This window comes from Rhamphochromis sp. 'chilingali' (assembly GCF_963969265.1).
Source record: "Rhamphochromis sp. 'chilingali' genome assembly, chromosome: 11".
NCBI lineage: Eukaryota > Metazoa > Chordata > Actinopteri > Cichliformes > Cichlidae > Rhamphochromis > Rhamphochromis sp. 'chilingali'.
The window spans coordinates 26,027,142-26,054,086 of NC_137938.1; the positions used below are offsets into that span (position 1 = coordinate 26,027,142).

A 26,945-nucleotide genomic window follows, 5' to 3' on the forward strand; every position below is an offset into this window, starting at 1 on the left:
ATTCAGCTCAAATGAGCCTTCGAAATTACTTTGCAACAAGAAAAACTGATTTTGTTCACACATGCTCTGACAGCACTGAGCGAGCAGACACTTTCACACCCACAGACTGACACTGTGAGGAAATGCTGTCTGAAAACCAGCAGGTGACAGTTTGTCAGGTACAGACCAGCGTGGTATGTTTGCAAACCACATTTTCACCCTTTTTTTCATACAGTAAAAAACACTACAACACCTGCAGGCGGGATTTTCACATAATCTTTAAGTAATGTTTTGAATTAAAATACTGTGGGAGATAAAAGAGTACAGCTTTTGTTACGACTACAGCCTGCGCCATGTCATGGAAAACTACCTGCAACCAAAAACACTCCTTGATCCAACATATCTAACAGTATAGAAGCAAGCAACAATCAAGTCAAAGAGAAAACCTTTAAACAGAATAAACGTCCAGCAAATTTCACTTTCACAACCACAATCTAGTCCTGTATTACATGTTTTGTGTGTGTTTAAGGCTGTTGTTAAGTTTGAGGATTTAGAAAAGAAGAAAGAAAAAAATGAGCACCAACCAAACAGTCTACTTGCAATTACTATTCAAGTCTCAAAACTTTGCAACCAAATTGAAACTGGCTGTCATGACTGGAGAAGAAAATAAAGGACCCACCGACATAGACAGGAATAAGACTCAAGTGTAACAGAGCTAACAGATTAAATAACAGAGTCTGTCTTAAAACATGATCACTTTCCCAGGTGATGGAGTCGGGGGGCGGGATGCTGTCTCAAAATCTCAAAAGATTAGAAGAGCTCATTTTGAATTTAAGTGAATTTCTGCGCATACAGTATAAATACAACATGTGTCTTGGTTTAGTTCAGAACACACCGCAACAGTAATGGGAAAATTGTCCAGAAGACGGTCATCAAGACCCTCCACAAAGGTGGTAAGGTCATAGCTAAAGAGGCTGTTTGCAGAGCGCTGTACCAAAATATACTGACTGTCTTTTAGGTACATTGGAAGTATTTTAATTAGTTCTTGGAAAGGTGACAGTGATGTCTGTCGTTTGAAACAATTGTCAAGAAAAGTTGAGTGAAGAACTTGCGAGAGGTTCATAAAGATTGAATTGAGGCTGGTGTTAGTGCATCGAGAGTCACCACACACAGACATCTTCAGGAAAGTCATGTTAACCAGTAATGCTGAGCAAGGGACAATGTGACAAGCCTCACCTGGCTGAGGAGAAGAACTGAACTGGTCCTCAGTGATCCAGTCTTCTTTTCAGATGAAAAGAAATTTTGCATTTAATTTGGAAATCAAATTTTAGAGTCTGAATGAAGAGCAGAGAGTCACAGAATCCAAGTGTTTGAAGTCCAGTGTGAAGTTTCCACAGTCTGTGATGATTTTGGGTGCCATGTGATCTGCTGATGTGTCTAAAGTGAATACACAGTCAACACAGCCAACTACCAGGACACTTACTTCATGGCTTTACCTGCTTTATGAAGATGCTGATTTCCTTTCTCCAGCAGGACGCAGCATCCAACATACATGAACTGAACCCCACAGAGAAGCTGCGACATGTTATCAAGAGGAAGATGAGAAACACCCGACTCCGAATTACAGTTGAGCGTAAGGCCTCTGTCAGAACACCCAGTGCCTCATGCTGATCATCTTCATGCTATGGCACACTGATGAAGTAGTGGTGAGCATATAAATAAATAAACTTTTCACAAGTTGGACACTTCTGTATTGTAAACAAGTTTTTGTGGAACTTGTTCTAAAGATTTGAGACACTGTTTCCTGATTTTAATGAAGCCATAATCATCAAAAAGGGGTTTAATTATTCCACTTTGGATCTAATGCCTATAGATTATATGCATCTAAAGTTTGGCTTTTTAAATTAAATTGTGGAAAAATTAAGTTTTATATATAAAACTTGATAATTACAAACAGAACTATTACACATCACAATCTGTTGAACACTTATTTTCTTATTTCCTTCCATCCCATCAAATAAAAAACACAAATAAAAAACAAAATCTCCAATTAAAGATTTATTTATTCTTTTACTTCTAAATTCTCTTTTGGTTGTGTTGTTTTAATTTAATTTTAATTTTGCTTTGTTCTTTGTTTGGTTTGGACAAAGAGGAACTCTGTGTGCTTACTCACACTTTGTCATTGTGGTTCTCTTTGCCAACACTTTTTCTCGGTGTTTGCCACATGTTGTATCAATTTGAGTCTCCTGCTGCCAGACTTTGTGTTAACATCAAAGTGGACCAAATCAGGAACACTGTGATTCCTAAGACGTCGTCTTTTTTGTCCGCTGCCTGTTGTGCACAATGAAAATTTGCAACAGAATATCCCACCTGCTGTTCACGCTTATTTACATTTCATTACACACAGGTAAGACTCTTATGTTTGCACTTATTTTCTGCACAGTATATTCTAGAATAAATGTTATTAGAATTAACGTTATTACTAAAATAATAGTGGAAAAAAGCAGCTTTTTTAGCCCTAACTTTTTGCCACCATGTCACAATTTAATTTTGGCAGTTCTGGGTGCAAAACAACTCAAAGCCTCGGCTGAAGTGTCTGCATTTATTGGAAATGATGTCACCATGCCCTGCCAATTAAACCATCAGCCAGAGAATACAAATATTACTCAGGTTCAGTGGACTCTCCTGCAACCAGAGCAAGAGGGAGTCCCCCTTATTGTTTATAACAGTCAGCTTGGGTTGAATATTCCCAATTCTCCACTGAGCCAGAGGGTGAAGTTGGCAGGACAATCGCTGATTATTAAGGCTGTGGAAATGGAAGACGCGGGGTTGTACACCTGCAGCATTTCCGCCTTTCCCAGTGGTAAATTTGAAAGAATCACCAAACTTGTTGTTGAAGGTAAGTAAAGTTATCTGATCTGCTTGATTCAGAAACACTAAATTAATATTTTTAAAGAACCCTCAACATTTGCTAAAGTTATACTTTTGACTTTTGCTAATTCCCATGCATTTGGAAAGGATGCATTTGGACTATGGGATTGTAATCTTACTGTGAGGCGACTGTGCTAACCTCGTCACATCCGTGCAAATATTTAGGAACAAAGGCTGCATGGAAATAGTTCAACAACATGATTTGTTTGAAAAACAGTTACTCTCATAGGTTTGAATTATTAAATAGGAACATCAGAACTATTACCTTACATCATGTGTCTGAGGTTATAATCTTATTGTTGTGTTTCTCCCATAACGATACCAAGGTGAGATGGCGAGATTACCAAAACTGATCGCTTTTGGAGTATTCTTGCTGATAAATGGTGCCATGATAGGCACGACTTATTTCATAATTAGAAGAAGAAGGTTTGTACAAGTGTGTGTGTGTGTCTGTGTCTGTGAGCTGTTAGAAAGCATATTTCTACCAGGACCAAAAATGTGTCATTATTAAATATTACTGAGCAACGTTTGTCAGCAAGTCAATATTTATAGCTGAGAAAATTCACTGCTGAAATCAGGTATTTATACTGTAACCAATCATAAAACTCCAGGATGAGGATTTTTATCATGACATATTAGTATCACAACAGCATTTTTTAAATGTATTTAACTAAACATTTACAGTTGAAATCAGATACTGAAACCATAGCCAATCACAAATCTCTATTTTTATCACTCAGACGTAACGCTATCTTTGAGCATCGGGTCTACACAGGTGAGTTCTACTTCTCTGAATTTCTAATACAGAGCAGCAATTTATTTTATGGCTTTAGTCTCGTTTCATTTCCTTTTAATAAAACGATTCTGTCTTTCAGATACAGTTGAAACAGTGATGTTAGACTGAAAGAGGTGAGCTCACAGCTGGTTTAATTTAAGATTTCTAGCTCATTTTTTTTTCCAAATTTAGTTACTTTGACAAAAACAAATTTGAAATCAACCTGATGAAAACAAAGAGAATAAAAGCAAGTACTGAACTGTTACACGTGCAGGTACAAGATCTTTTCTGCAGTGATGTCGAGTTCAAACCATCCTGAAATGTACCTCATCCTCCGCTGACAAGCATAAAGAGACTCAGGATGTTACGCTTCAAATGAAGATACTCTTTTACATTACTCATTACAACAGTTACATCTTCATAGCAATGGATACATAAAGTAAAGCCTACAAGATGCTACTGGTCTATATTTCCCTTAAAGCTTTTTTTTTTTCTTGTCTCAATGCATGCCTGCCGAAAGGGTAGTAAATGCATGCTTGGTTCGGTGGTTTAGAGCAAACATTGGCCAATCTTTGCATTACAGCAAAGTTTTTCAATTTACAATTTCACAATTTGCCTAAAGAGAGGAAGTCACAGGAAGTACTCCTGCATTGCACATTCCCAGAAGGGACACCACTTAAAGGTGTTTTGGGGCAGCAGTGGCCCAAAATGTGGAAGGTTTAATGGGTGTTAGAGTTGTCACTGCAATATATGATTGGCCACCACGGCGCTCCATATATTTGCCTGGTTTGTTTCTCCTGATGGTGTACCTCTGTGAAAGGTATTGAGGGCTATTTGCAATCAAAAGTTTTAGTTGAGTCTTTTGGCTGTTGGTTCCAAAATCAATTGTTGGCTGTGAATATTTCTTCCATGAGCCAGTAGAAGCTTGTTCTGCTACTGGCTCATGCAGATTGCAGAACAAGCTTCAGCGCAATGGGGACCTCATGTGCTCAATTGATGTAATGCAATTAGCCTTTAAATTTGGAAGTGTTCAAATCAAACTTGAAGACCTCCCTATCTTCATATATGTATGTGTATATACACACACACACACACACACACACACACACACACACACACACACACACACACACACACACACACACACACACACACACACACACACACACATGGTTGTTAGACATTTGCATATAATGAGTATGCTTGTGTATAAATGAATGTCTTGTAATCTTTTTTACCTCATTTATTATAATTTCTCTTTTTATTTTGACTACTTTGGCCGACATTTGATGTCTTTTAAACGTGCTATACAAATAAAAACTTAACTTGACTTGACTGTTAAATTGCTGCACAACATCATTTGTATCATTTGTGTCATTTTCAAAACAGTTGAGGCTTTTTCATAACAGAATCATCTCTGCAAAAGACACACAAAAAAAATTGAAACCTTTTTCATACATGTCAAAGCAAAGTCAGTCAATCCCTTCAACTCTGCAACCAATCAGTACAAACCGTGTCACCACTAGTTTAAAGACAGACACAAAATCAAACTTTATGGCGTCTGGAAAATTGCCTGCAAAATATGTGTGCCTAGTGTAAAGTAAATAGCATTCAGACATGACAATAAAGTGTGTTTACACAATATCACTGATGAAACTGTACATGGGAAACTATCTTCTTTTTCTTTCAGCTGCTTCATTTCAGGGATATACACAGCTGATCCTCTTACTCCATCTGACTCTATTCCCAGCATCCTCCTCTGTCTCACCAACCCTCTGCATGTCCTTCTTCACATCTTCTATGTGGTCTTCTTCTTTTCTTCCTGCCTGGCAGCTCCATCTTTGGCATACTCTGTCCAGTACATCCACTATCCCTCCTCTGCACACACCCAAACCATCTCAGCCTTGCCTCTCTAACTTTACCTCTAAAACTGTCAACCTGAACTGTCCCTCTGATATATTCATTTGTAATCTTGTTCATCCTGCTCACTCCCAATGAAAATGTCAGCATCTCCAGCTCTGCCTCCTGTCTTTTTGTCAATGCAGTCTTCAAACCATAAATCATAAATCACACTTCACTCTTGTTGCTGTCCTCCTGTCACAAATCCCCCGGACTCTCATCTCCAACCACTCAACCCTTCCTCCAATCTCTTCTTCACGTATCTTGTGCACTATTCTTACATTTTTATCATTTCAGTTCCCTCACTTTCATTCACATACATGTATTCTCTTCATGCCTCCTGCTCTCTTTCATCTGCTCCTGCTCTAGCTCTAGCTGGCAACACTTCCATACCACTCAGAGCCTGTTTATACTCCTCCCCAAGCTCTGTGCAACGTTTAACCAACAATTTTATCCTATAATTACTCTCGTCCTCTTCTTGGTTTCCAAAGTGATCCTACACACACTACCATTCGATGCTGTCTAGCTTCATTCTCCCCTGACACCACTTTGCTATCGCTTTTAGATTGCACCTTGTTCCACTTTTATGTTCCTCTCTTTTCTTCACCACATCCATTTCCTTTCTTTATGCAAAACACACCACCATCTGTCCATCCCAATTCCTCCTCCTTAAAATAATGCCTGTCCAACACTTTCTCATCACCTCTGTTCAGTTCACTGACATGTCCACTGAAGTCTGTCCCAGTCACCACTCTCTCCCCTCTGGGAATACTCTGCACCACTTCATTCATCTTACTCCAGACTTCCCCTCTCTCATCTAACTTGCATCCAGCTTTTGGGGCATATATACAGACAAGATTCCACATCTCATGTTTGATTTCCAGCTTCAAAATTTTAATGACTCAGCAAGGTGACACCCAGCGAGCATGTTGGTCATGAAGGATGTCACAGATGATGCTTTGTTCTCTCTTGTTCCCCAAGAGTTTTCAGATATCTTGTGTTTATCAGGGTGGTGCTTCCTGAACTCATAATTATGGGAGTGCATTTCCTTGAACAATTACAGAAACAATCCGGTTGAAGTGGAAATGTTTCAAGGCAAAACGTACATCAGGAGCATTTAGACAGATGGCATATAAGCTTGCAGTTAATGCAAACAGAAGAACAGAAAAATCATTGGTGAAGTTTTCTGTATAAATCAAATCCTGAAGTTACTGATGCTACTGCAATTTAATCCTATAACAGCACCAGCCAGAACCAATTATAAGAGGTGCAATAGATCCATGCTTTCTTCTTATGACAACTTCTGACCCACCATCTCAATGCCACAGCAGAACTCAAGACTCATAATTTCCTCACTTGTTCAACTTTGGTGAATATATAAACTGTAGCTTTAGTTTCTGTTCTCAGCTGACGGGAGTGGCACCCGGTGTGGTCTTGTGTTGTGTGTTTCAGTGTACCTTGGTTGTAATGAGTGTTTATTAGTGTTACTTTTGCCTTCAGCTGAAGCAGTGTTGCTAATCTCATCTGAGTTTACTTGTAGTTTCCTGCATTGCAATGCACTGACTAAATCATGCAAAACACATCTATAATTTTCTTTAAAGCTACACTAGAAGTTGACTTATCTGTCCATCCTTTTGGTGAAATCTCATTAATCTCATCTAATTTGCAATTATATTTAGCATAGACAGTTGTGGCATTTAAATGTATGAAACTTTGTCAGAAATAGTGAAATATCTCGGCAACTACTGGAAGATTTAAGGTCACTGTTAACACATTTTTGTTAATTCTCAGTTTCCCCCTGTTTCTAATCTAGCTTTGCTCATTTCATCTTTATTAGTTTCAGTGCTCATTTTTATTTTTATTGTAGTGTGTGGGGGGGATGGTATGTTACATAAACTTTACAAACTTACACTTGCTGGATATATTAGTCAAACTAACCCATGTGCTGCTTTCTGAAATATCTTATAAAAATTAAACTAGTGTGGTGGAAAAACACACTGCTTTTTTAAAATAAATTGTGTGAAATCTGTTTGATATATAATCATATATACTTTTAATGATCTAACAGTATACAATCAAATAACTAACAAGAATAATTGTCAGAGAAATATAATGGAAAATCTTATGTATCAGCATACTTCAATAAAAGTACTACTTTGAGTTTCTGTCCAGCACTGAAGAGCTTACTGCACCAATACTTTCACAAAGACATGACAAAACTCTACAGTTCAAGGAAATTCAGTTATTATTAATAGAAATAGTAATAAAAACCAAACAGAAACATCTCGCACACTTTCACAGCACAGATTGCAAATGTAATAAAGTACTGACTTTCATTATGACATATGAAGAAAAGAAAATGCTCTGACAGCAGCGAGTTAGCAGACACTTTCACAACCACAGACTGACACTGTGAAAAAATGTTTGAAAACTGACAGGTGAGTGAGACAGTTCATCAGGCTTAGAGCAGTATGGTAAGTTTGTAACCACGTTTGGTTTTTGTACAGTAAAAAATGCTGCAACACGCACAAACAGGACTGTGATAGTGTCGCTACCCAATGTTCTACACAAGAGAGTCAAAGGTGACAAAATACTGAGAGAGATAAAAGACTACAATTGTTTTTTTTTTACTACAGCCTGTGCAAAGTCACAGAAAACTACCTACAACTCTAAGAAAACAATCAGGTAATCAGATGATCCCAGGTAAGTGAATAAATGCCAGGAGAGTTGTTGGCTGGGAGAGATTTTCCTTACAGATGGAGTGATGGAGAGCAGGCAGGATGAATCTGTTCAGAGGAAACCTGAGCACTGAATGGCCCCCGGGTCACATCTGGCCCATTGCTGTGTCTGAACAGCTTTTTGAAGGTCAATGGCATGTTAGAATTCAAAACAAACAACATATATCATGCAATTTGTCCCATTTTAACCACCAAATACTTTTTGATGGCTTATGTTTCTATGGAAAGACCAGCTTCCTTATTTCCCGTAAAATGGCAACAAACAGTAAAATATTTCTGCTTTCTCAGGTTTATAATTGCTCATTACATAAATTTGGATTACATACTCCATTACTGGATATGAGCTGTGTGTTAAGAAATTCAGTAAAATATTTAGATGGAATGATTTTTTTTAAATAATATAACATTAGGAATATTGCTATTTTGTCACATGAAAACAGCTGGTAATAATCCCTGATTAGTGTGTGAAGCTTCTTTCCAGACATCTAAACTAAGACTTTAAGAAGGACACACAGTCGAGACTATAGCCGACACAGGAACATAAGCTGTCAAAGTAAAGCAGGAAATAGAAATTGCTGACTTGACACTGACAGAAAAGTAAACAAATACAGTGACGGAGACCAGACAGAGAAACAAACATGGAGACAAAAGATCAAGACAGACTTGATACAAAAGGGAACTAACCAGACGAAGGAACAAAGAACTAGAAACATAAATAACTAAAGTAGGAAGCAGAGGGGAAAAATACCAAAAACCAAAGGACTAAGCAATAAAGAACTAAAATATAATCATATAATAGAACGAATAAAAGGAATGAATAAAAAACCTACATAAAGTCAAGACACCGGGTCCAAACCCAAGGAGCCTAACACAGCAAAGTAAAAATTACTACATCAGTAATGGAAAGAGAATTTTAAAGATACGTGTGGATTTTCCACACCGTCGTTCCTTACACACAATCCAGGGCTTCTACATTAGGGACTGTAAGACTGTAAACCATCTTTACCCTGAGATATGAACACAAAGAAACTTGCAAAATAAGTATTTGAGAAACAGTCACAATGTAGCCTGACCCAAAACCTGATTATGAACTTTTCATCATAGTCACAAAGATGTGCTTTTGGCTTTTAATTTTTAGGGTATTTAAAACTTCGGACAGCAAATGTTTACTGTAAACTGGTTTGTCATTGCTCACTTCAGATAGTCTGGCAATTTTTGCATAATGTAAATGTTTCCAATTTACTTTCACTGTGACTGACTTCCTGTATGAGAAACATGTGACAACTGTGACAGTAACTTTAAGCTAGCAGCACAAAGATGGGTTCATACCTTTGCGAATGAATTTGTTACACAGTGTTAACGTTATATTTGAAGTGCTTATTCCAGATCTGGAGTATTACTGTGTGTGATCATCCATTTGAATGAATGATAACAAATCTCATGACAATCTAATAGGCATTGAGGGCCCATTCTAACCCCCATCTTTGAGGCTAATTACTGAATGATTCTACCATCTATGATCTGATAAAGCTCAAACTGGGTGATGAGGAAGTAGAACTTCTCTTTGACTCTTTCTCTTTGCAAATACTTCTTCCTTTTCTTGGTTTGCCACATATTCCCATAATGTGAGATCTGTTTCTTTCTGACAGACTCTATGTTTACTTGAAAGTGGACAAAATCAGCAACACTATGCAATTTGCAAGTCATCTTCTTTTTGTCATAGTTTGTTTGATCTTTATTATTTATTTATGTATTTATTTCTTTTTTACTTTTAAGTTATTACAATCAGAACAGACTGGACTGGATAGGAAAGGGAAAGACAAAGACGAGAAGTTGAGAAGAGGCTCATTTAGAAAAGAAAATAGTGCACAGTGTGTGTCTAGACTGAATATTTAATATGTAAATATTTCATGTGTGTCTTTTCCATCTGGCGCATATATATATATATATATGTGTGTGTGTGTGTGTGTGTGTATATATATATACAGTATATATATATAAAATATAATGTATGGTGTGTGTGTGTGTATACATATCTATCGATCTATCGATCTATCGATCTATAGATATATATTATGTATAGTGTGTGTGTGTGCATTGAATGTCTTGTTGTTTATTTCTTGTAACTTTTATTTTATAAACCTGCTTTTGCAGTACTGATGGTTATATAGAAATACACCATAATGAACCATGTAAACCATAATAAACTTGTGATACTAAGTAAAAATCTGATTGTTGCTTTTTTTTTAACTACTGTGGTGTTGCAGACATAACCACACGATGTTAACTTGTCACTTCAACATTTTGGACAGGTGACGATCATGGTGACATTGTAGGATCAAGGGATCAGAAATGAGCTTGAATCATAGTAATTACTACGTGCAACTCCACTTGTGTTAGTATATAAAGGCTTCAAAGAAATATTTCCACAAACAGATTTGCTAGAAAAATAGTGGTTACAGATCATAAATCCAGTTCTCTGAGGATGCATGTAACCCCCAGTGGGCTTCAACAACTGGTTTGAGTGCGCAGAGTGAGGGACATCCCATCCACCCTTTAGCTCCGCACCTGATTGTACATCCAGTAAGAGAGTGTTTTAAATTTTTTATTAAGTGATCAACACTGTGAGCTTATATTACAATTTATATTCAAATTTGTCTTATTGTTGTTCTTCTTCCCGCCTAACAAGGTGAACATTCAATATAAGACTTACCAAGGCAAGCTAGTGAGCTCAGCATGGGTGATTACCAGACATGGGCAGTAACGCATTACTTGTAACGCGTTACTGTAATCTAATTACTTTTTTCAAGTAACGAGTAAAGTAAGGGATTACTATTGCAAAAACGGTAATTAGATTACCGTTACTTTCCCGTAGGAACGCTGCGTTACTGCGTTACTAAAACCGTGATTTTTTTTGCGAGAATGTCTCATGACAGTGACGTAAGTGAGTGCGAAGTTCGTCACAACAGATCAACAATGGATAATATATCAAGTGTGGGAGAGAGTATGAGCGTGCAGCATTTAAAGCGTGGAAGTACTGACCTTACTTTGAGTTTGATTCCTTAAAAAGTGACAAAAACATTAGCGTCCGTTGTGCGTGGGAAGAAAACTTCTTTTTACAGCGAAAAAAACCCCCTAAACTTCCAAGCAAGCACCGAGTGTGCTATGACGTAATGGGAAACTCACAGAGAAACTCGCGGATTCTTCAACTGACCGCTGCGGCACACCTGCACCAGAGCACACCTCCGCCTACCCTACTCCTGCTTTACAGGTGAAAATAGAGCAACAAGACCGCTAGTCTTTCATGTTATTTATTTTCTGCTGTGTTTTACTTGCATCTATTTGAAAGAGTGAGTGTAAACACAAAAAATATTTTATTTTATGTGCTGGAATGTGTAGAAAATAGGTTTAAATGTTAAACTAATTTATTCAACTCAGAGAATGTTGCATATAATTAAATTTTTGCTTGATGCAAAAAGTTAAAAGATTAAAACTAATAAAACAAGTTAAAAAAAAAAGAGACTTTTCCATTTGATTACATTTTGTATGATGGATTATGTAGAAAAAGTAGAATTGGGCTGAAAGCTCTATCGCTTTATCACCTCTTCAGGTTGTAAATCGTGTTTTTAAAAAGTAACTAAGTAACTAAGTAATTAATTACTTTTGAAAATAAGTAATCAGTAAAGTAACTGGATTACTTTTTTGGGGAAGTAATCAGTAATTAGTTACTGATTACTTTTTCAAATTACTTGACCAACACCGGTGATTACTGCTGAACTACTTGGGCTGATAGTTGGTACCAGCCACAATGCTTGTCATTATCATCAGAAAAAGGCACGACAAGGATCTTATCATGATACCTTATTAATAACTATGCCACATTTAAGTTACTTAAAGTCAGCTCATCTTCACCTTGTCTACATGCCTAAATACACTGATTTGGTGTCACATGATGGGCTGATTAGATATTTGTATTAACAGATATAAACAGTTCCACCTAACAAAATGCACTTTCCCCACCACACAACCAGACTCAAACGTTTTTTGTGATAAGTTGGATTACAGTAAAGGGCCAGACTGTAAGCTGTATATAAAAAAATTAATTAACATTTCTTTTAAATTTAAGAAACATGAAACATTTAAAATGAGAGAGGAAGACAAGTACAGAAGAGACGAAAATGACTAAGAAAACCCTAATTCCTTCTGTAACACCCATGTTTGCTTGTTGTTCGTCCTCCTTGTTTCTTATTACACATCACAACATAGCTCATGAATGGGTGTCCCTGTGACGCATTCTCAGTAGTACATTCATCATGTGTCTTCACTTCTAGTGGGAAAATATTGCTGGGTTTACTTATTCACGTCTTGGTAATCTGATATGGAATGACTTTCATAACGCACTCCTTAAACTGCCTTGTCTTATCTTTGACATCAGTTTCCTGTCAAGACAGAGCTCATCATAGCAGAAAAGGAAAACCACAGAATTAGTTTGGTGAAAATGGAAAGGTTTAAACTGCAACTGTATCAAGATCAACAACCACAAATAACCATGTGCAGAATTAACAGAAGTCTACTGGAGAACATTATCTCTAAAGCATTACATCGATGCAATCGAATTTCACAACTTTCAAATATCACACAATGAAAATAAATATAAACATTTGATATAAGATTTTATGGAAAAAAAAGTTTACACTTGTTTTGACAGCACAGAGTGAATCTGGAGACGTCACATGTGTACACATCTTGTGTTCAACATTTTCACACCCACAACCAAATAACGCTGACAGGAAATGCTAGAAAGTAGCATTCGATAGTCAAGGTGTTAAGCTCAGTTTTCCACCACGACAGACACTTTTGCAAACCAGTTTTTGTCACAAACTATGCTCACGACGCAACACCTGCGTACGGGGTTGTGACAGTAATATTGAGTAATATTTTTCACAGACCCAAGCAGACAGGACACTGGGCAGAGTACAGCACCTCAACTTTAACTATAAGTTATGAAGCTGGATAACATACAGTGCTGATCTTTACAATTATTGATTTTGGTTTATGCCTGCTGTAATAAACTCTGATAATATGAATAAATTCAATAAAGGCAACAGGCAGTGCAGTTGATTTTACTGGAGAACTTTGTTGAACCTTTCTGTTTCTGGTTTCTGCATTGCCCAGTTACTTCTGCATTGATTGTGTAACTTTTTTTTTTATGTTTATCTTCCATTTCTTTTAATCTTCCTCCTTTCATGTTTTGCTGAAGTGTAATAGGAACTCTCACTGAATGTTGTCAGTGCCGCTGTCAGGAACAGAACTTCTCTGCAGGGTAATTTTACTTTTATGGCCACGTAACACTGGAAATGTCAGGTTAGCAAGCAAGAATGGACTGCTTCATGTAACTGAACCGTCCTGCAGAAATGCAGCGATAGACTGCAGAGTTAACATCAGGTGCAGTTTTTTTGCTGTAGTGGTGGAGATCACCATGCAGGTGTTTCGTTTCATTCCTGTAAAGTTGTTTACATTCAAAACACTTTAGAGGTTTGCAAAAAGCAGCTCATTGCGAATGCTTGCATCTATTCCCTGCAAAAACAGCTGAATAAAGTCGTGGGTGGCAAACATAAGGCCCAGGGGCCTGAATCGAACCAGCGAACACTTAAATTTGGCCCACAGGACAGTTTCGGAAAATATCAAAAAGTGCATAGATTTTGAATTTCAACTTTGATACGATTTACAGCTTTTCCTATTGATAAAGACTGGCCACACCCATACTATACCAATGTAATTGCCAAAGAGGTAAACGATTAAACTATTATTAATGAGCCCACATTAAATGAACATATTTAGAATTTATAACATATTTTATAATTACAGGACAGCCTCAGTGAACTATCATAACTTTTTCTGTAATTTTAAACATTTATCATGTTGTTTTACTGGTTCAGCCATTTAAAGTGGATTCAGACCAGCAATGACTGGCTGGATATTAAAGATCTCTGGTCGACACAACTTTGCATTTCTTTGTTGCAATTAGATGATTTTTTTTCTTATGCAGTGATAGAGCAGATGCTGCTCTATCACTGCATAAGTGATAGACTAGATCAAACACTGATAAGTCCTCTGACTTGCAGCCTGTGGGTGCTTTTCTAGCACATGCACACATGAAACCATGAGGCCAAAATATTCCTTTGGTTACGACTAAACACCTAAACAAGTGTTCATATTATCATCAGGCAATTTTTTATCACAATAACAAACTAAAGCAACACAAAAACACAACAGAAAATGATAAAAATGCTAAACGTAAACACACTCTGTGTCTGATTTGGGTTGACGAGAAACTATGACCTCGGAGTACGTGACGTCGTCAACATACACGCTCTCTCTGAGTTTGTAATTGGTTAAAGGAGAGGCATCTCTGGATGGTTTCACTTTGATGTCAGAGTACACCACATCCTGTGAACACATGTAAGAAAACATGATAATTGCTCTCTTGTAATTAAAAAAAACTATGGCAGGACAACAGCATAAATATAAATTAAATGTATCTGACCAAAACGTATTCATTCAAGTTCAAAAATGGACCCTCAAACCATGGAGCTCACCTGGTCTCTCTCAGTTGCAGATAATTGCGACTCTCTCTCTGGACCAGTCGTATCTGAAAGACATACATGTTTCGTTACAGAAAAATTAAAATAATTTAAGTATTTACAAAACCAATTAGTGGAAATTGTTGTGCATGTTCTTACCAATGACGAAACGAAACCCAGCAGAAGAATGGCGTCTGAGCAAACGAGACAAAAGTGATTTTGGTGATTTAGAAGAGAAGTTTGGTTTTTAGCTACAATTATAAGTTTTGATCAATCTGATGATTATAGTTTAATTGCTGTTTGGTCCGTGAAACAGCAATTAAACAGAAACAGCAAACAGCTTCCCAGAGTCTAAAGTTTCTTAAGTCTTAAAGTCTTGACCATAAAATGGATTTCCTTCCTTTATGGTGAATTTTGGCCACAAAGACGATGGATCCCTCAAATATGATTCAGTCAACAGTAGTCTCTATAATATAAATAACACACGAGAACATACACTCACCTTCTAATGCGGATGAAATAAAGCATGGCCACCATGATCGCTAACAGCAACAAGACAGCAGTCACTATAGCAAGAACTATTCCTGCTGACAATGGTTTCGTTTCTGGCGGAATAAAGTATGATTATAGTCCACAACTCATTAACATCAAACTAACATTAAACCAGCCTACTAACAAAAACTAGCTTTCATGTTTTACAGTATAAACATTTTAACTAAACATGGAAACTTTAATCATGAGTAATATTAGATGTTGGTAAAAATTTCTGATGTTAAAATGAATACGACACAAAAGCAGAAAAAAGTTATTCAAACTGAATGTTTGGTTTGTGTCAGCCAAATTTTGAAGATTGAATTGAATAAATATGACCTCATATATAACATTAAATGTTGTTTTATATCAGTGTATAAAAGCAGTTACAGTCTTACCTCGAACAACAAGTTTGGTGGTTCCTTCAAATGTACCACTGGGAAAAGTGGAAATGCTGCAGATATAGGATCCTGCATCTTTCATTTCTAGAGCCTTAATTATCAACGAATGTTTATCAAACGCCACTCTCTCCTTCAGTGGACTCTCAGAAATATTCACTCCAAACATAGTGTTGAAAACAATGAGAGTGACTTTTCCTGTTCCTTCTTCATCCTGGAGAGCCCACTGAACCTGAGTAACATTGGTATGTGTTGGTCCTTGGATTAACTGACAGCTCAGGGTGACATCATTTCCAATGTATCCAGTCACTTCAGGTGAGACTTCGACTCTTTGTGCCACAAAAACTGCCAAAAGGTAAATGACGACAGAAAGATGAGGGGGAAGAGAGACGAAAATAGAAAAGAGATCAGGTTTCAAACTGGTATTTATTCATGATGTTTTCAAGCATTTCTAGCATAGCATGAGTGTTTTAGAAAATCTGGTAAAAACATAAAACTGGGTCTTACCTGGGAAAAATGTAATGTAAATTAGCTGAATCAGCAGGTGAGATCGTCCGTTGCACATTTTCATTGTACACAACAACAGGAACTAACAACACAGAAAAAGAAAACTTACAAATCATACAGGATCTCTGATTAGGTACGTCAGCTTTCAAGATAAACTCAAAGAAACTTACAGAGTTACAAACAGAGGGATCCGTAACCTTTTAGTTCAGTCCAAGGCTAAAACCTGGAGACTAGACTGAAATATTCGACCACTGAAAAAAAGAGTTTGCAAAGAGGAACATAGGCTGATTTAAGTTCTTAACAAAACAAAACGAGACATTTCCCATAAAACCACAGACTCAAAATAACTCTGTTGACTAAGACGCAATGAAACTTGGGGTGGGTTGAAACTTTCCTTTTTTTAAAAATAAATGTATCTGCCTACAGCTATCCACCAGAAAAATATACATTCAAATAAAAAAAACTTACCCGTTAAGGGGAGAAAGAACGGCACAGCCACGTCAGAAACCAATTTGTCATCCATCAGAACTCTAACTGGAAATGTATTGTGTACCCGAACCATTACACAGTGATCTTTAACTTTGTGATTTTCAGCTCCTGTGTAGTGAGCATGATGTCAGGTTACTCCTCTCTGCCTCCTTTCATGTTCTGCTCAACGGGGACCTCGTGTGGTCAAATTCAGGGTGATCTCAGTTAGATACTGAGCTATGCTGACTTTGTTTTATTGCCACATGAGAAAAATGCTGATAAAATGCTTAAACACATGTGCATTTAGCCAAATCCCAGTTTGAGCCTGTGGGAGCATTTTGAGGATGTAGGGCTCGAACTATTCCATTTTCTATTACATAAATGAAACATTTGCAGGTGTAGAAATGTCCGCGCTTTCATTCCACTTTATTTGAAGGAAGTTAACATCACTTTAACAATAAATATTAACTGCCGGACGTGGTAACATTGGTTGTTTTTTAGGGCACATACATATATGGATTTGCATGTGACAAAAATGGGGGGTATTATACACTTCTGTTTTTTCAGCACACAGAATAGATCTCTGTATTTAACCTTCATGTGGATTGTCCTAACTTTAAAGTTTAAAGGTTGACTTTGCATTGAAAAATGTGTCCATGGGCATATGAACATATTGCATAAAACTACCTTGAGGACTGTATTTTACTACAGAGACTGAAAACAGCAAAAGCCTGACTGTTACTGCTGGTGACAAGGTTTTCAAAACTGTGGATGAAGTGGTTGACATGTCTGCTGTTTGCTTGTGGTTTGATGGGTAGTACATGTCTGTGACTTCAACATCCTCACTTCTGACTGTCAACCTGCTTGCTTGACAAGGTTTAATTAATGATAAGAGAAAGAAAGATTAAAGAAAACACACATGCAACATCAATTCCTGTGGTGACTCATGGACTCAGTGAGTCTATAAATGAGTTTCATGTGTGAGTTCAGACTTACTTTATTTATCTAACTCAGTTATTTACACGGCATTACCATCCGCATGTTGTTCTTCATTCTGCCTGACTATCTGCTCAACTCTAGTGTGGGCAGTGACATATTAAACTGAGCTCTAGGCTCAGACTGGTTTCTTTTTACTGCCACTTGTGATTACGGAAGTTATAAAGATCAGCTGAAATACTACCTCATTTTTGTGTGGCTGCAGCATACTGACTGGCTCAACAACGCAAGCCTAGTTCCCACCGTGGTTTTTAGCTTCTTTAAAACTTTAAATAAGATCCCGAATGATAACAGTAAAAAACAAGAAATTTAGCGCCTCATATCAGTGAGCTCTCATTGGGCCTCCTGAAGAAAGCATCAGCTCAGAGAGGCGCATATCGTTATCTCCACCAGAGTCGAAGGCTACATTAGTCTCAGATGAACAACTGGGTAATCAGGTCATGGATGCAAAGCTTTGTGAGTTTCAAGTTGTTTGAACTCAGCTTGCTTTGCACATGTGAATTAGAAATGTGCTCAGCAAGGTGGAAATAACTGATGCAGGCACAGCTCTGCATCCTGAGCTGTACTCAAGTCAAAGCACACACAATTGTTTCTTATCACAGACAGTGGTCACTGAAAACTCAGTGCTTTGATTTAGTTCAAATATGGACCCAAATGCAAAAAGCTGTATTATAAAAGCTGATATTAAACAAAGGAGAATAATTCAAAAATGCTAGTTACAGGAATACAATTAAATTAAAGTAAATTAAATAAAAAAAATCTTTAGAGGGCTGACTAGGGAAGTGGAGACTGTTGGAAGAATGCACAGGTGCACTCAAGATAATCTCAGGGGGAAGCAAAACTTAAAATGAACCACAAGAGTCAACCAGCTGCTGAAGTAAAATGGGAAATAACTTATTAGACACCTACTAAACACAGAAAGAAGAAACTCACAGTAAAACGTGGCACAGAGATGATTGATTTGGCAGATGCAAAGCCAAAGGGGAATTCTGCCACAGACAGGAACTGAACCTGCAACTTTCTACTTGTTGAGCAATTTTTTAACCACTAAAGCTCTCCACTAGACTGAGAATAAATGGAGAAACCAGAGACTCAATGATTTTAATAACGGATCCAACTTATAACGTATAAGATGCAAGAATAAAAAAAATGGGGAATAAACCTAAAGCGAACCTATACTCAACTAAAAACCAGTGGGTCCCTAATTACTGTAAACATAGTGGTGATGCATTCAAGAAAAAATGAAATCCAAATCAGCACTGGTAATATTTGTGCTGCTGATCAGTTTCTCCCAAAATATTCTCGCAGGTCTTGAGTGAAGCCATGAAACACTGCGACCTGTGGTTTTCCACAGTGGACAGTCAGTGTTGGTTACAATAGAAAAGCATTTATGACCTTACAATTCATTAAATCAGTCAAAACTTTTATTGCATCCAATAGATCACACAACAAGTGTGAGATACAAATCAACACAAGTTGATGATCACTGATCTGATTAAGTAATCCTATCGAGGAGTGATGAGTGGTAGCATCAAAGTATGCTTCTGCGAAATAATGATTTATACAAAGTGGTTGATTTTTTAATTAAGCATCCAGAGTCACTTATCGGGGAAAAGAACCTGAAAGGAAAAACAAAACAGGCTAAATTAATTAAATTACAAAAACAGATAAAGCAATGATACAAAAATACATTGTGCCTTAACAATAAGGCAAACAAATAGAAATAATTTATCTCACTGGTCATATCTCACATGCTCTTTGTCTTATATTAGCCCTTTCAGAGTGAGTGCATAGATGACCAACCCTGAGGATGACCCACAGGGAGCAATGCAGGATGCTTTAGTGAGAAAAGAGAACAACTGCCATCACTACATTGTAAAATATATGAAATGATGACAAAATAAAGGCTGTACTATTATTGAATTAGTGCATTCTTTGGTTTCTTACCTCTCAGATCCAGAACTGTGGAGCTTTCCATCATGGTCACTGCGTTTTTGGCAGTGCAGGTGTAATTTCCAGTGTTTTCTGCCCCTAACCTCTCTATGATATACAATGAGTTATAAACATGCGTCTCATTGCCATTAAACATCCAGCTGAAGTGTGCTGGTGAGACCGAGTCTGCAGTGCACTGCAACATTATACTGTGACCTTGAGGAGCAGCTGAGGGTCCGCTGATTAACAGGTTGTATGGTCCAACTGCACAATTAAAATACAGTGTTAGGGACATTCAGACTATTACTGCTAATATAGCTGTCTTTAAAAAAAGTTAAAGTAAATTAATTTTAACTTGATTTATTCATGTTTTCTTTAATAGAAACACTGTGAATGCACGGTGAATACTCACAGCTGACAGTGAGATTATGGGTCGCAGTCATGGTGCTGACCGGGTTGCTGACTCTACACTGATAGGTGCCGCGGTCAGAAATGTGAACAGGCTGTATGGATGCTGTCTTGTTGTCCAGGGAAAAGCTGACACCGCCACTGGGATTAAGAGGCTGGCCATCTTTTATCCACTCTCTGGAGCTGATGGAGCCAGAGGCCTCACAGGTGAGGTTGGTGGAGCTTTCATCTTCTTATCAGGATGGCTGTGGGGCTGCGGATGGTGGCTCCAGACGATAAAAAGTGTCAACTTTGGGTGAAATGATGGAAAAAGAAGCAACACAGTTTGTGTGAAACATATATGTGTCACTTTAAGTAACATTTTGTGTGACAGTAACTTTAAAATGACATAAATCTATCAAACAGCTTCACCTTCATGATTTCATTGGGTCATAATTCATTAATTATGTTCCAATTTCAGATAGATTTTTAACTGTCTAACATTTAAAATGGTAGATATTTATTTTTCTGTTTGAATTTCTATTATTTTTTATTATTAAAGTGTACAAGTATGAATATCGTGGTGGTAGAGTGTAATTGAACTGCATCCTGTAAATCCAGTGCAATCTAACAACAACCCAAACTTTAATTTATATGTTAGTCCACTGGGACCCTGTTTCACACACTTTCCCTCTCAGTATAAGCACACACTCTGTTTTCCTTGTCATGTTTGTTTTATGAATGTGTTATCAAAAGGAAATTCAAAAGGAGTTTTGCATATTTGACTATCATTAGGCATGTACTCGTATAGGGCACACAAGGTTTGGTGCCCTATATAAATGTATAAAGACTAACCCACCATACACAGTCAGATTGGTCCTCCCCTGTTTTGGCAGCCCTGCATCTGGTGTGATGGTGATAGTGTACTCCACGCTGTCCTCCAGTGCCAGGTTTCTGAGCTCCAGGGACCCCGTGGCTCGGTCTAATGAGATCCTGCCGGCATATCCAGGATCAGTGATGTTGATGCTGGTGGAACTGATGATGTTCACCCCATTGAATCTCCAGCTTACTGAGAGGAATGGTTTCTCTGGAGGTCTGAGAGTGGTGGTGAACTTCACTGTGCCTGCTACAGCTCCACTCAGGGGTCCAGTGGGTAATATACCCTCACCTACACACATACCTGATTAACACAAAAAAAAATTACAGAAGACTGAAAAAAAAAATCCCCATTCCTTTATTTCTGTCTACACATCAGGTGAATTTAGCCTACCTGATAAACGAAGCATAACTGCAGTCCATGGGATGGTCTTGTCCAATACTGACTTTTCTGACATTGTCTCTCTGCCTTCTGAAATCAAAAACAGAAAGAGTCTCAGGAGCTCTTGCTCTTTTATTGACCCACATCACAGGACCCTCTACAGCCCCCCCCCACTCAGTAAGGAAAACCACTAAGATCCTTTGTGAAGCTGTTTTGTTGTGTGTACATACATACAGAAATAGAATTTGGAAAAAAAAAAAAACAGGATTTAATCTGAACAGGAAAAAAAACAAAACACGATCAAGCTTCTGACAGACCATATAAAATGCACCTTATTCAAGTATAGATGGATAAACTAATTTTTCACAAGTTTTCTCCAAATGTTTTAGCCTTAGACAACAAAATAAATAAAAAAAATGGTAGGGGGCATATCCTGCCGGCATATTCAGGATCGGCTTCTGTACTAAAATAAAACAACTTTAAAATGTAATGACTGCATTCCCTTCCTAGTTCTTTTATTTCTTCTAAAGCAAAGTATTTGTGAATTATTTTTTAAACATATATAAACATCTGAAGAAGGTTTATGAGTCATGATGCTGGTGGTGCCTTTTATGTTAACGGAGAGTTTTATGTGCTCCCCGCTAAGTGGGTTTGGGTCTCTTTTTGATGCAACTGCAGTGATCCATAGCTTTCCTTGCAGAGGAGGATCAAAGAGGAGACACTCAGACTCCTTCAGACAGCCTTACAAACAAATCATTTCCTTCAGTGCTTCCAGAATGAATGATTTATTAAAAGAAATAAAGATCTTATGTAATGTGTAAATATGTTCCTTTGTAATCATTCATGCACAATGAAGTATTGTTCGACTTGTATGACTGCCCTAATGCTGTGAGGCACCCATCAGATCAGCTGAAGAGATAAATGATTGACAGTGTGTCACAGTATAGTTCCTGAAAACAGAATTATAATGTGTTTTTGTGAGTGGGCATTGCATTGTAAATATGATATTATACGGTAAACTGGGTGTGTTAGGGATTTAAATAACTGTAGCAACATTTCTATTGTGACCTGCAGTAAAAACTATATTTTGTTACACAGGTAAATTAGTTTTCTTATAGATGCACTGGTGTCATAATGTATTAGAGCACAATTCTTTTTACATTTTGTCAAAAAAACATTTAAAATTACAAAAATTTGTCAATCAAAATAACAGAAGAGAAATGATTTGTCCCACATTTTGTTAGTTTAAATCGCTGTAAATCTGTTATTTTGTTCACATAATTTTATAATAATATATTTGCTCACATAATTTCAAATGTAAGAATAATTGTATTCCATTTTAAGCGTTTTTCATATATCGAGTAATTTTCTTATGTTTTTTATGATTCCTGCATATTTTGTGTGGCTTGATATGCCACAATAATATATATCAGACAAAACCTACAGCTTAACAAATTAAGCAAACCTTATGATATAGTAACAGTGAATGAATCTTTTTTTTTTTTTTTTTTTGGGTTTTTTTTTTTTTTGGGGTTTTTTTGGCCTGTCCCGTTTGGCTCTTTTGCCATCAGAATTGTTGTCTAAAGGCAAAGAAAGATGCCCAACGGATTTACTTTACCAAACTGACCATCCCAGCCTTGCCGTAATGGTCCATTTGATTCACCTTTTATTGTTTATTTTATTTTCACTTACTGAATACGGGACAGACTTGACTGGGGGAAAGAAGGGGAGAAAGAAAGAGGGAAAGAGAAACAGCTGAGAAGAGGGACGGGGGAGAAGGGCAAAAGACAAAAACCAACAGAACGGGCAGAGAAAAAAAAATGCATATATCAATCACCTGGATCACCTGCTGAGAAAGAAAAAAGAAAGCAAGCAGAAGAGAACAAGAGTAATAGAATAAACAACATCACAATGATATATGGGAATATGACAGTAAATACTAAATGTTAAACATTATTGTGCAGCACATAAGATCAACAGAACACAGTGTGCTTTGAGGTAGGAGCCAAAAAGGGTGTAGTTTGTGGGTGTGATCACCCGTGTGTACACCTGTGAGCATGGACGCGCTTGTTTTTTGTTTTTTTAAAAGGTTCCTTCATGTAATAATCTGCTAGAGGGTGTGGGGGGGCCACAGCCCCGTCCTCCAGGGCGTGAAGCAGGTGTGGAGGAGATCAAAACTCCAGACATCCAGAGGCCCCCAGAACACAAGAGACCAAGGAAGACCAACAGAGGGGCAGCTGCGCCACTGTCCCGGAAAGAGCTGAGGAGAGTCCCAGATGAGGGCTCACTCAGCAGCCGCGGAGCAGAAGCCAGGGGGAGTTGCAGTGACGCGCCCGTGAGCTCCGCCGGCAGCCAGCTGCGCCTGAGTGACCGAGCCCCAGGCCGAGAGGCCGGGGGCACCCCACCTCCGAAGTGGCCCGAGCGAGCCCCAGGCTCCAGGCCCCGATAAGCAGCCGCCAAGGAGTGAGCCGGTGTGTACCTGGACGCCCATCCCCGGACACAAAGAACCACCAACGCACCGATGTCTGAGGGGGTCCGCCACTGGCAGGGGAAGTGGTGGTAGGGGGAGATAGGCCTCCAAACCTTGGAGGGCCTGAGATGTCCCCAGAGAGGTGGCGCCTGACACCCAACCTGACATATAGACACAGACATACAGGCACACACATATACAAACATCCATTCCCACCCTCATGCTCTCATATGCACTTACTCCACACTCAACCAACGTGGAGACAGACATAAAGAGACGTTGTACACACGATCACACTCCCCAAGCGTACTCTACAAACCGGGTCTAGGTGCCCCCGCCCCTGGAGGGGGGAACTGCACCCAGACCCAGGTGGTGTTTCCCTTTTTCCTGCGGTGGGGGGAGGCAGACCGCCCCGACTCCGCAGCAGCAGGAAGGCTCCACACTCCAGACCGCAGTCGGGCGGCCAACTCCTCCTCCTAGTCCTAGCCCCCCTGCTCCAGCAGGTCGCAGAGAACGGGGGTGAGAGAAGACTCCGAACCTCCCTCCACCCGCTCATTGTAATGTTGATGCATGTGTGTTCTAAGGTGCATTTAAAACCCAGGAGGGCTTGGAATGAATCTTAAGTCTGTTCCATAAAACAAATGCGAATTTGAGACTTTTACCTAAAATGACGCTCTGTGATGTATTTATCCAATTATTTTACTCTGGCTTCAGAGAAATGCTTCTGTATACTGTATGATAAATTAAATTCAGGTGACTCGATGTATTTGAATATAACATATTTAGTTGTTTGGATCACTTTGAGTTTTAAATTAGTCCTCGCCTCTACAACACACGTGCAATTTTTAAGAAGAGGGAAAATAAATAACTCTAATAATAGATATATAAATACCTTCAAAATATGGTGAAAACGTTAAACTATAGAAATGTTTTCATTATGAAATTTGTTAAAGAACAATTATAATATAAGAAAACTGAGATTAGTGACTGTATCAACAACAATGACAACAATAAAAACATTTGTTAAATAATAAGTATTTAGAAGAAAATCTGGATTGAGAGCTTGAAATATTTGCCATCAAAGCACTTCTATCACAAGCTGATGCTGATTCAATGAGAATAACATTAATGTAACATATATTAATATGCCACAACTCTCAGATAAATCAGATTAATCCATTTTCATAATGTTGGTTTGCCATGTTTAAACTGTGAAGGTTCCCTTCAGTGAGTTACCCTCTTATTATCAAAGATCATTTTCTGTTGTTTCATGTGCATTATCAATATATTTGAAAAGTCTAGTAAACGGGATGGTGATTTTCCATCTGGATCTACAAAAAGTACTGGGAACCAGCAATCCTTTCAGCAGCAGGAGGGAGAGAGCTACAGACTGCAAAAAATAACTGTCACTACATTTGCATTGTTTTTCTCCAACACAGTTAGCATTAATTTAGTCAGTATATGCAAGAAACAATGGCAATTTATTTTAAGAATCAACAGGGCAAACAGTTTGGGGACTTCCTGCATAATCTGGAATTTCTTTGACACTTATAATAATATAAAGATATAAGCTAGAATCACTTAATACTTTCAAATTACATCAACTGACTAAAGCTCATTAAATAAAAAGTGAATTTAAGATATGGCACATGAAAAGAGTAAAAGAGATAAGCAGTTTAAGAATATTGTTATTGCTGTATGAGCTTTAAAGATAAGATTAGCTGAGTAACATTCAAAGAAATGCAGAACAACTTGACCTTATGTATGTGGTCATCACCATCTGATGAAGAAGTGACCAATATTGTGAGTATTAATTTGGCTGGAAAGCATTACAATCAGCTTATCACCTTTATCGTTACAGTATCTAACATCAACACTCACAGCTTGTAAAATTAGATAAGGTGATGCTTAAAGAGCTTTGAGGGGAAACAAAAACTCCACAAAGGAGGTCACAAATTGTCTTCTTTGTGTACAATCAACCCCCTCGGTGACTGCATTCACAGAGTCACTCAATTTCCTTTCAAACCAACAGTCAGCCATAAAATGCCGGCTCACTGGGAGGAAATTTCGTCAACAGTGCCTCATCAGTCCTGCAATCAGCCCACTCCACCTCCAGTGTGATCACTGTCAGTGTGACCAGTATCAGTGTGAGTGTGAATGCAAAGCGAAGCCAACACTTCCTCAAGTCGTTTGATCATTGTAGTGTTTCTGAGTCTATAAGATTAATCCATTTAGATTAAACATTTTGACAGCTATGGGATGAATTTCATCTGTGTGGAGTTTGTGCACTGATGTTTGGTCCCCCCCTATGCCTGTGTGGATTCTTTCTGGCTTCCTCCCACAATCCAGACACATGCATGTTAAGATTAAATGGTGGTTTTTAATGGCGATTCACAGCCATAGCTGTAAATGTGAATGGTTGTCTGTCTCTGTATCTTGTAAGCTGTGACAAATTAGTGACATTTCCAGGGTGTACCTCCCCTCTTGCCTCATGATAGCTGGGATATTCTACAGGCAACTGACCCTCAACTGGATACGCAGAAGAAAACTGATAGATGAATGGATCCAACTGCAGGGAAATGTGGTACACAAATTGCTGGTTTGCATCTGCAGATTACAAATATTCTCCCAATAAGCTAAGGCTGCATTAACACGGTCTTTTGTTTTGTTGGCTTTTTGCCTGTTGGATAGTGATGTTAAAGATGGATAGAAAAGTAGGGAGAGAGAAAGATGGGAAAGACACACAGCAAAGGGATGTGGATTGAGCTTGAACCCAGGACACTGCTCTTCAGCCTCCAGCAGCATGCGGCCTCACATGGCACCACTGACCTGAAATGGTGCTCAATTTGGTGGCCTTAATACAGGCTGGAAAAAACTTCATACTTGTATTGCTTTTTTTTTGTTTTTTGTTTTTGCCTATTTTCACAAGTAAAGTTAGGTGTATTTATCCCTCTGTAGTAAGCTGTGACAGAAGCAATCATACAAAAGGCACTCTTTTTAAAAGCTTTATTGGGAATGCATTTACATACAGATACATGCTGTGTCTTATAATAAAGACAAGGTGTAAAAATAAAACTCACATTCTTTAAACA

At 38.0% G+C, this 26,945-nt stretch overlaps 2 protein-coding genes and 1 long non-coding RNA gene across 7 annotated transcripts in view; 2 read left to right on the forward strand and 1 right to left on the reverse strand.

Annotated features, from left to right (window-relative positions):
• Positions 1-3,336, forward strand: part of grik5 (glutamate receptor, ionotropic, kainate 5) — a 112,032-nt gene extending 108,696 nt beyond the window's left edge. For 2 of the 5 annotated variants that reach the window (XR_013973414.1, XR_013973417.1), the window contains exons 20-21: positions 1,510-2,878; positions 3,237-3,336. The gene's annotated coding sequence lies outside the window, so the exon portion shown is untranslated. The remainder of the gene's footprint in view (positions 1-1,509; positions 2,879-3,236) is intronic. The other 3 variants (XR_013973416.1, XR_013973418.1, XR_013973415.1) reach the window with 2 other exon arrangements.
• Positions 3,337-3,576: 240 nt separating this feature from the next.
• LOC308405976 lies at positions 3,577-4,490 on the forward strand. Its single transcript, XR_013973428.1, has 3 exons — positions 3,577-3,685; positions 3,786-3,819; positions 3,960-4,490. It is a non-coding gene; the product is annotated as an uncharacterized lncRNA (long non-coding RNA).
• Positions 4,491-14,613: 10,123 nt separating this feature from the next.
• LOC308406030 (cell adhesion molecule CEACAM1-like) lies at positions 14,614-21,459 on the reverse strand (the record flags this gene model as incomplete). The annotated part of the gene is given in 10 exon segments (XM_080896837.1): positions 14,614-14,772; positions 14,922-14,974; positions 15,066-15,100; positions 15,409-15,448; positions 15,836-16,180; positions 19,754-20,002; positions 20,151-20,379; positions 20,381-20,427; positions 20,985-21,305; positions 21,396-21,459. Coding segments are annotated over 10 exon segments (1,542 nt in total).
• Positions 21,460-26,945: the final 5,486 nt, after the last annotated feature.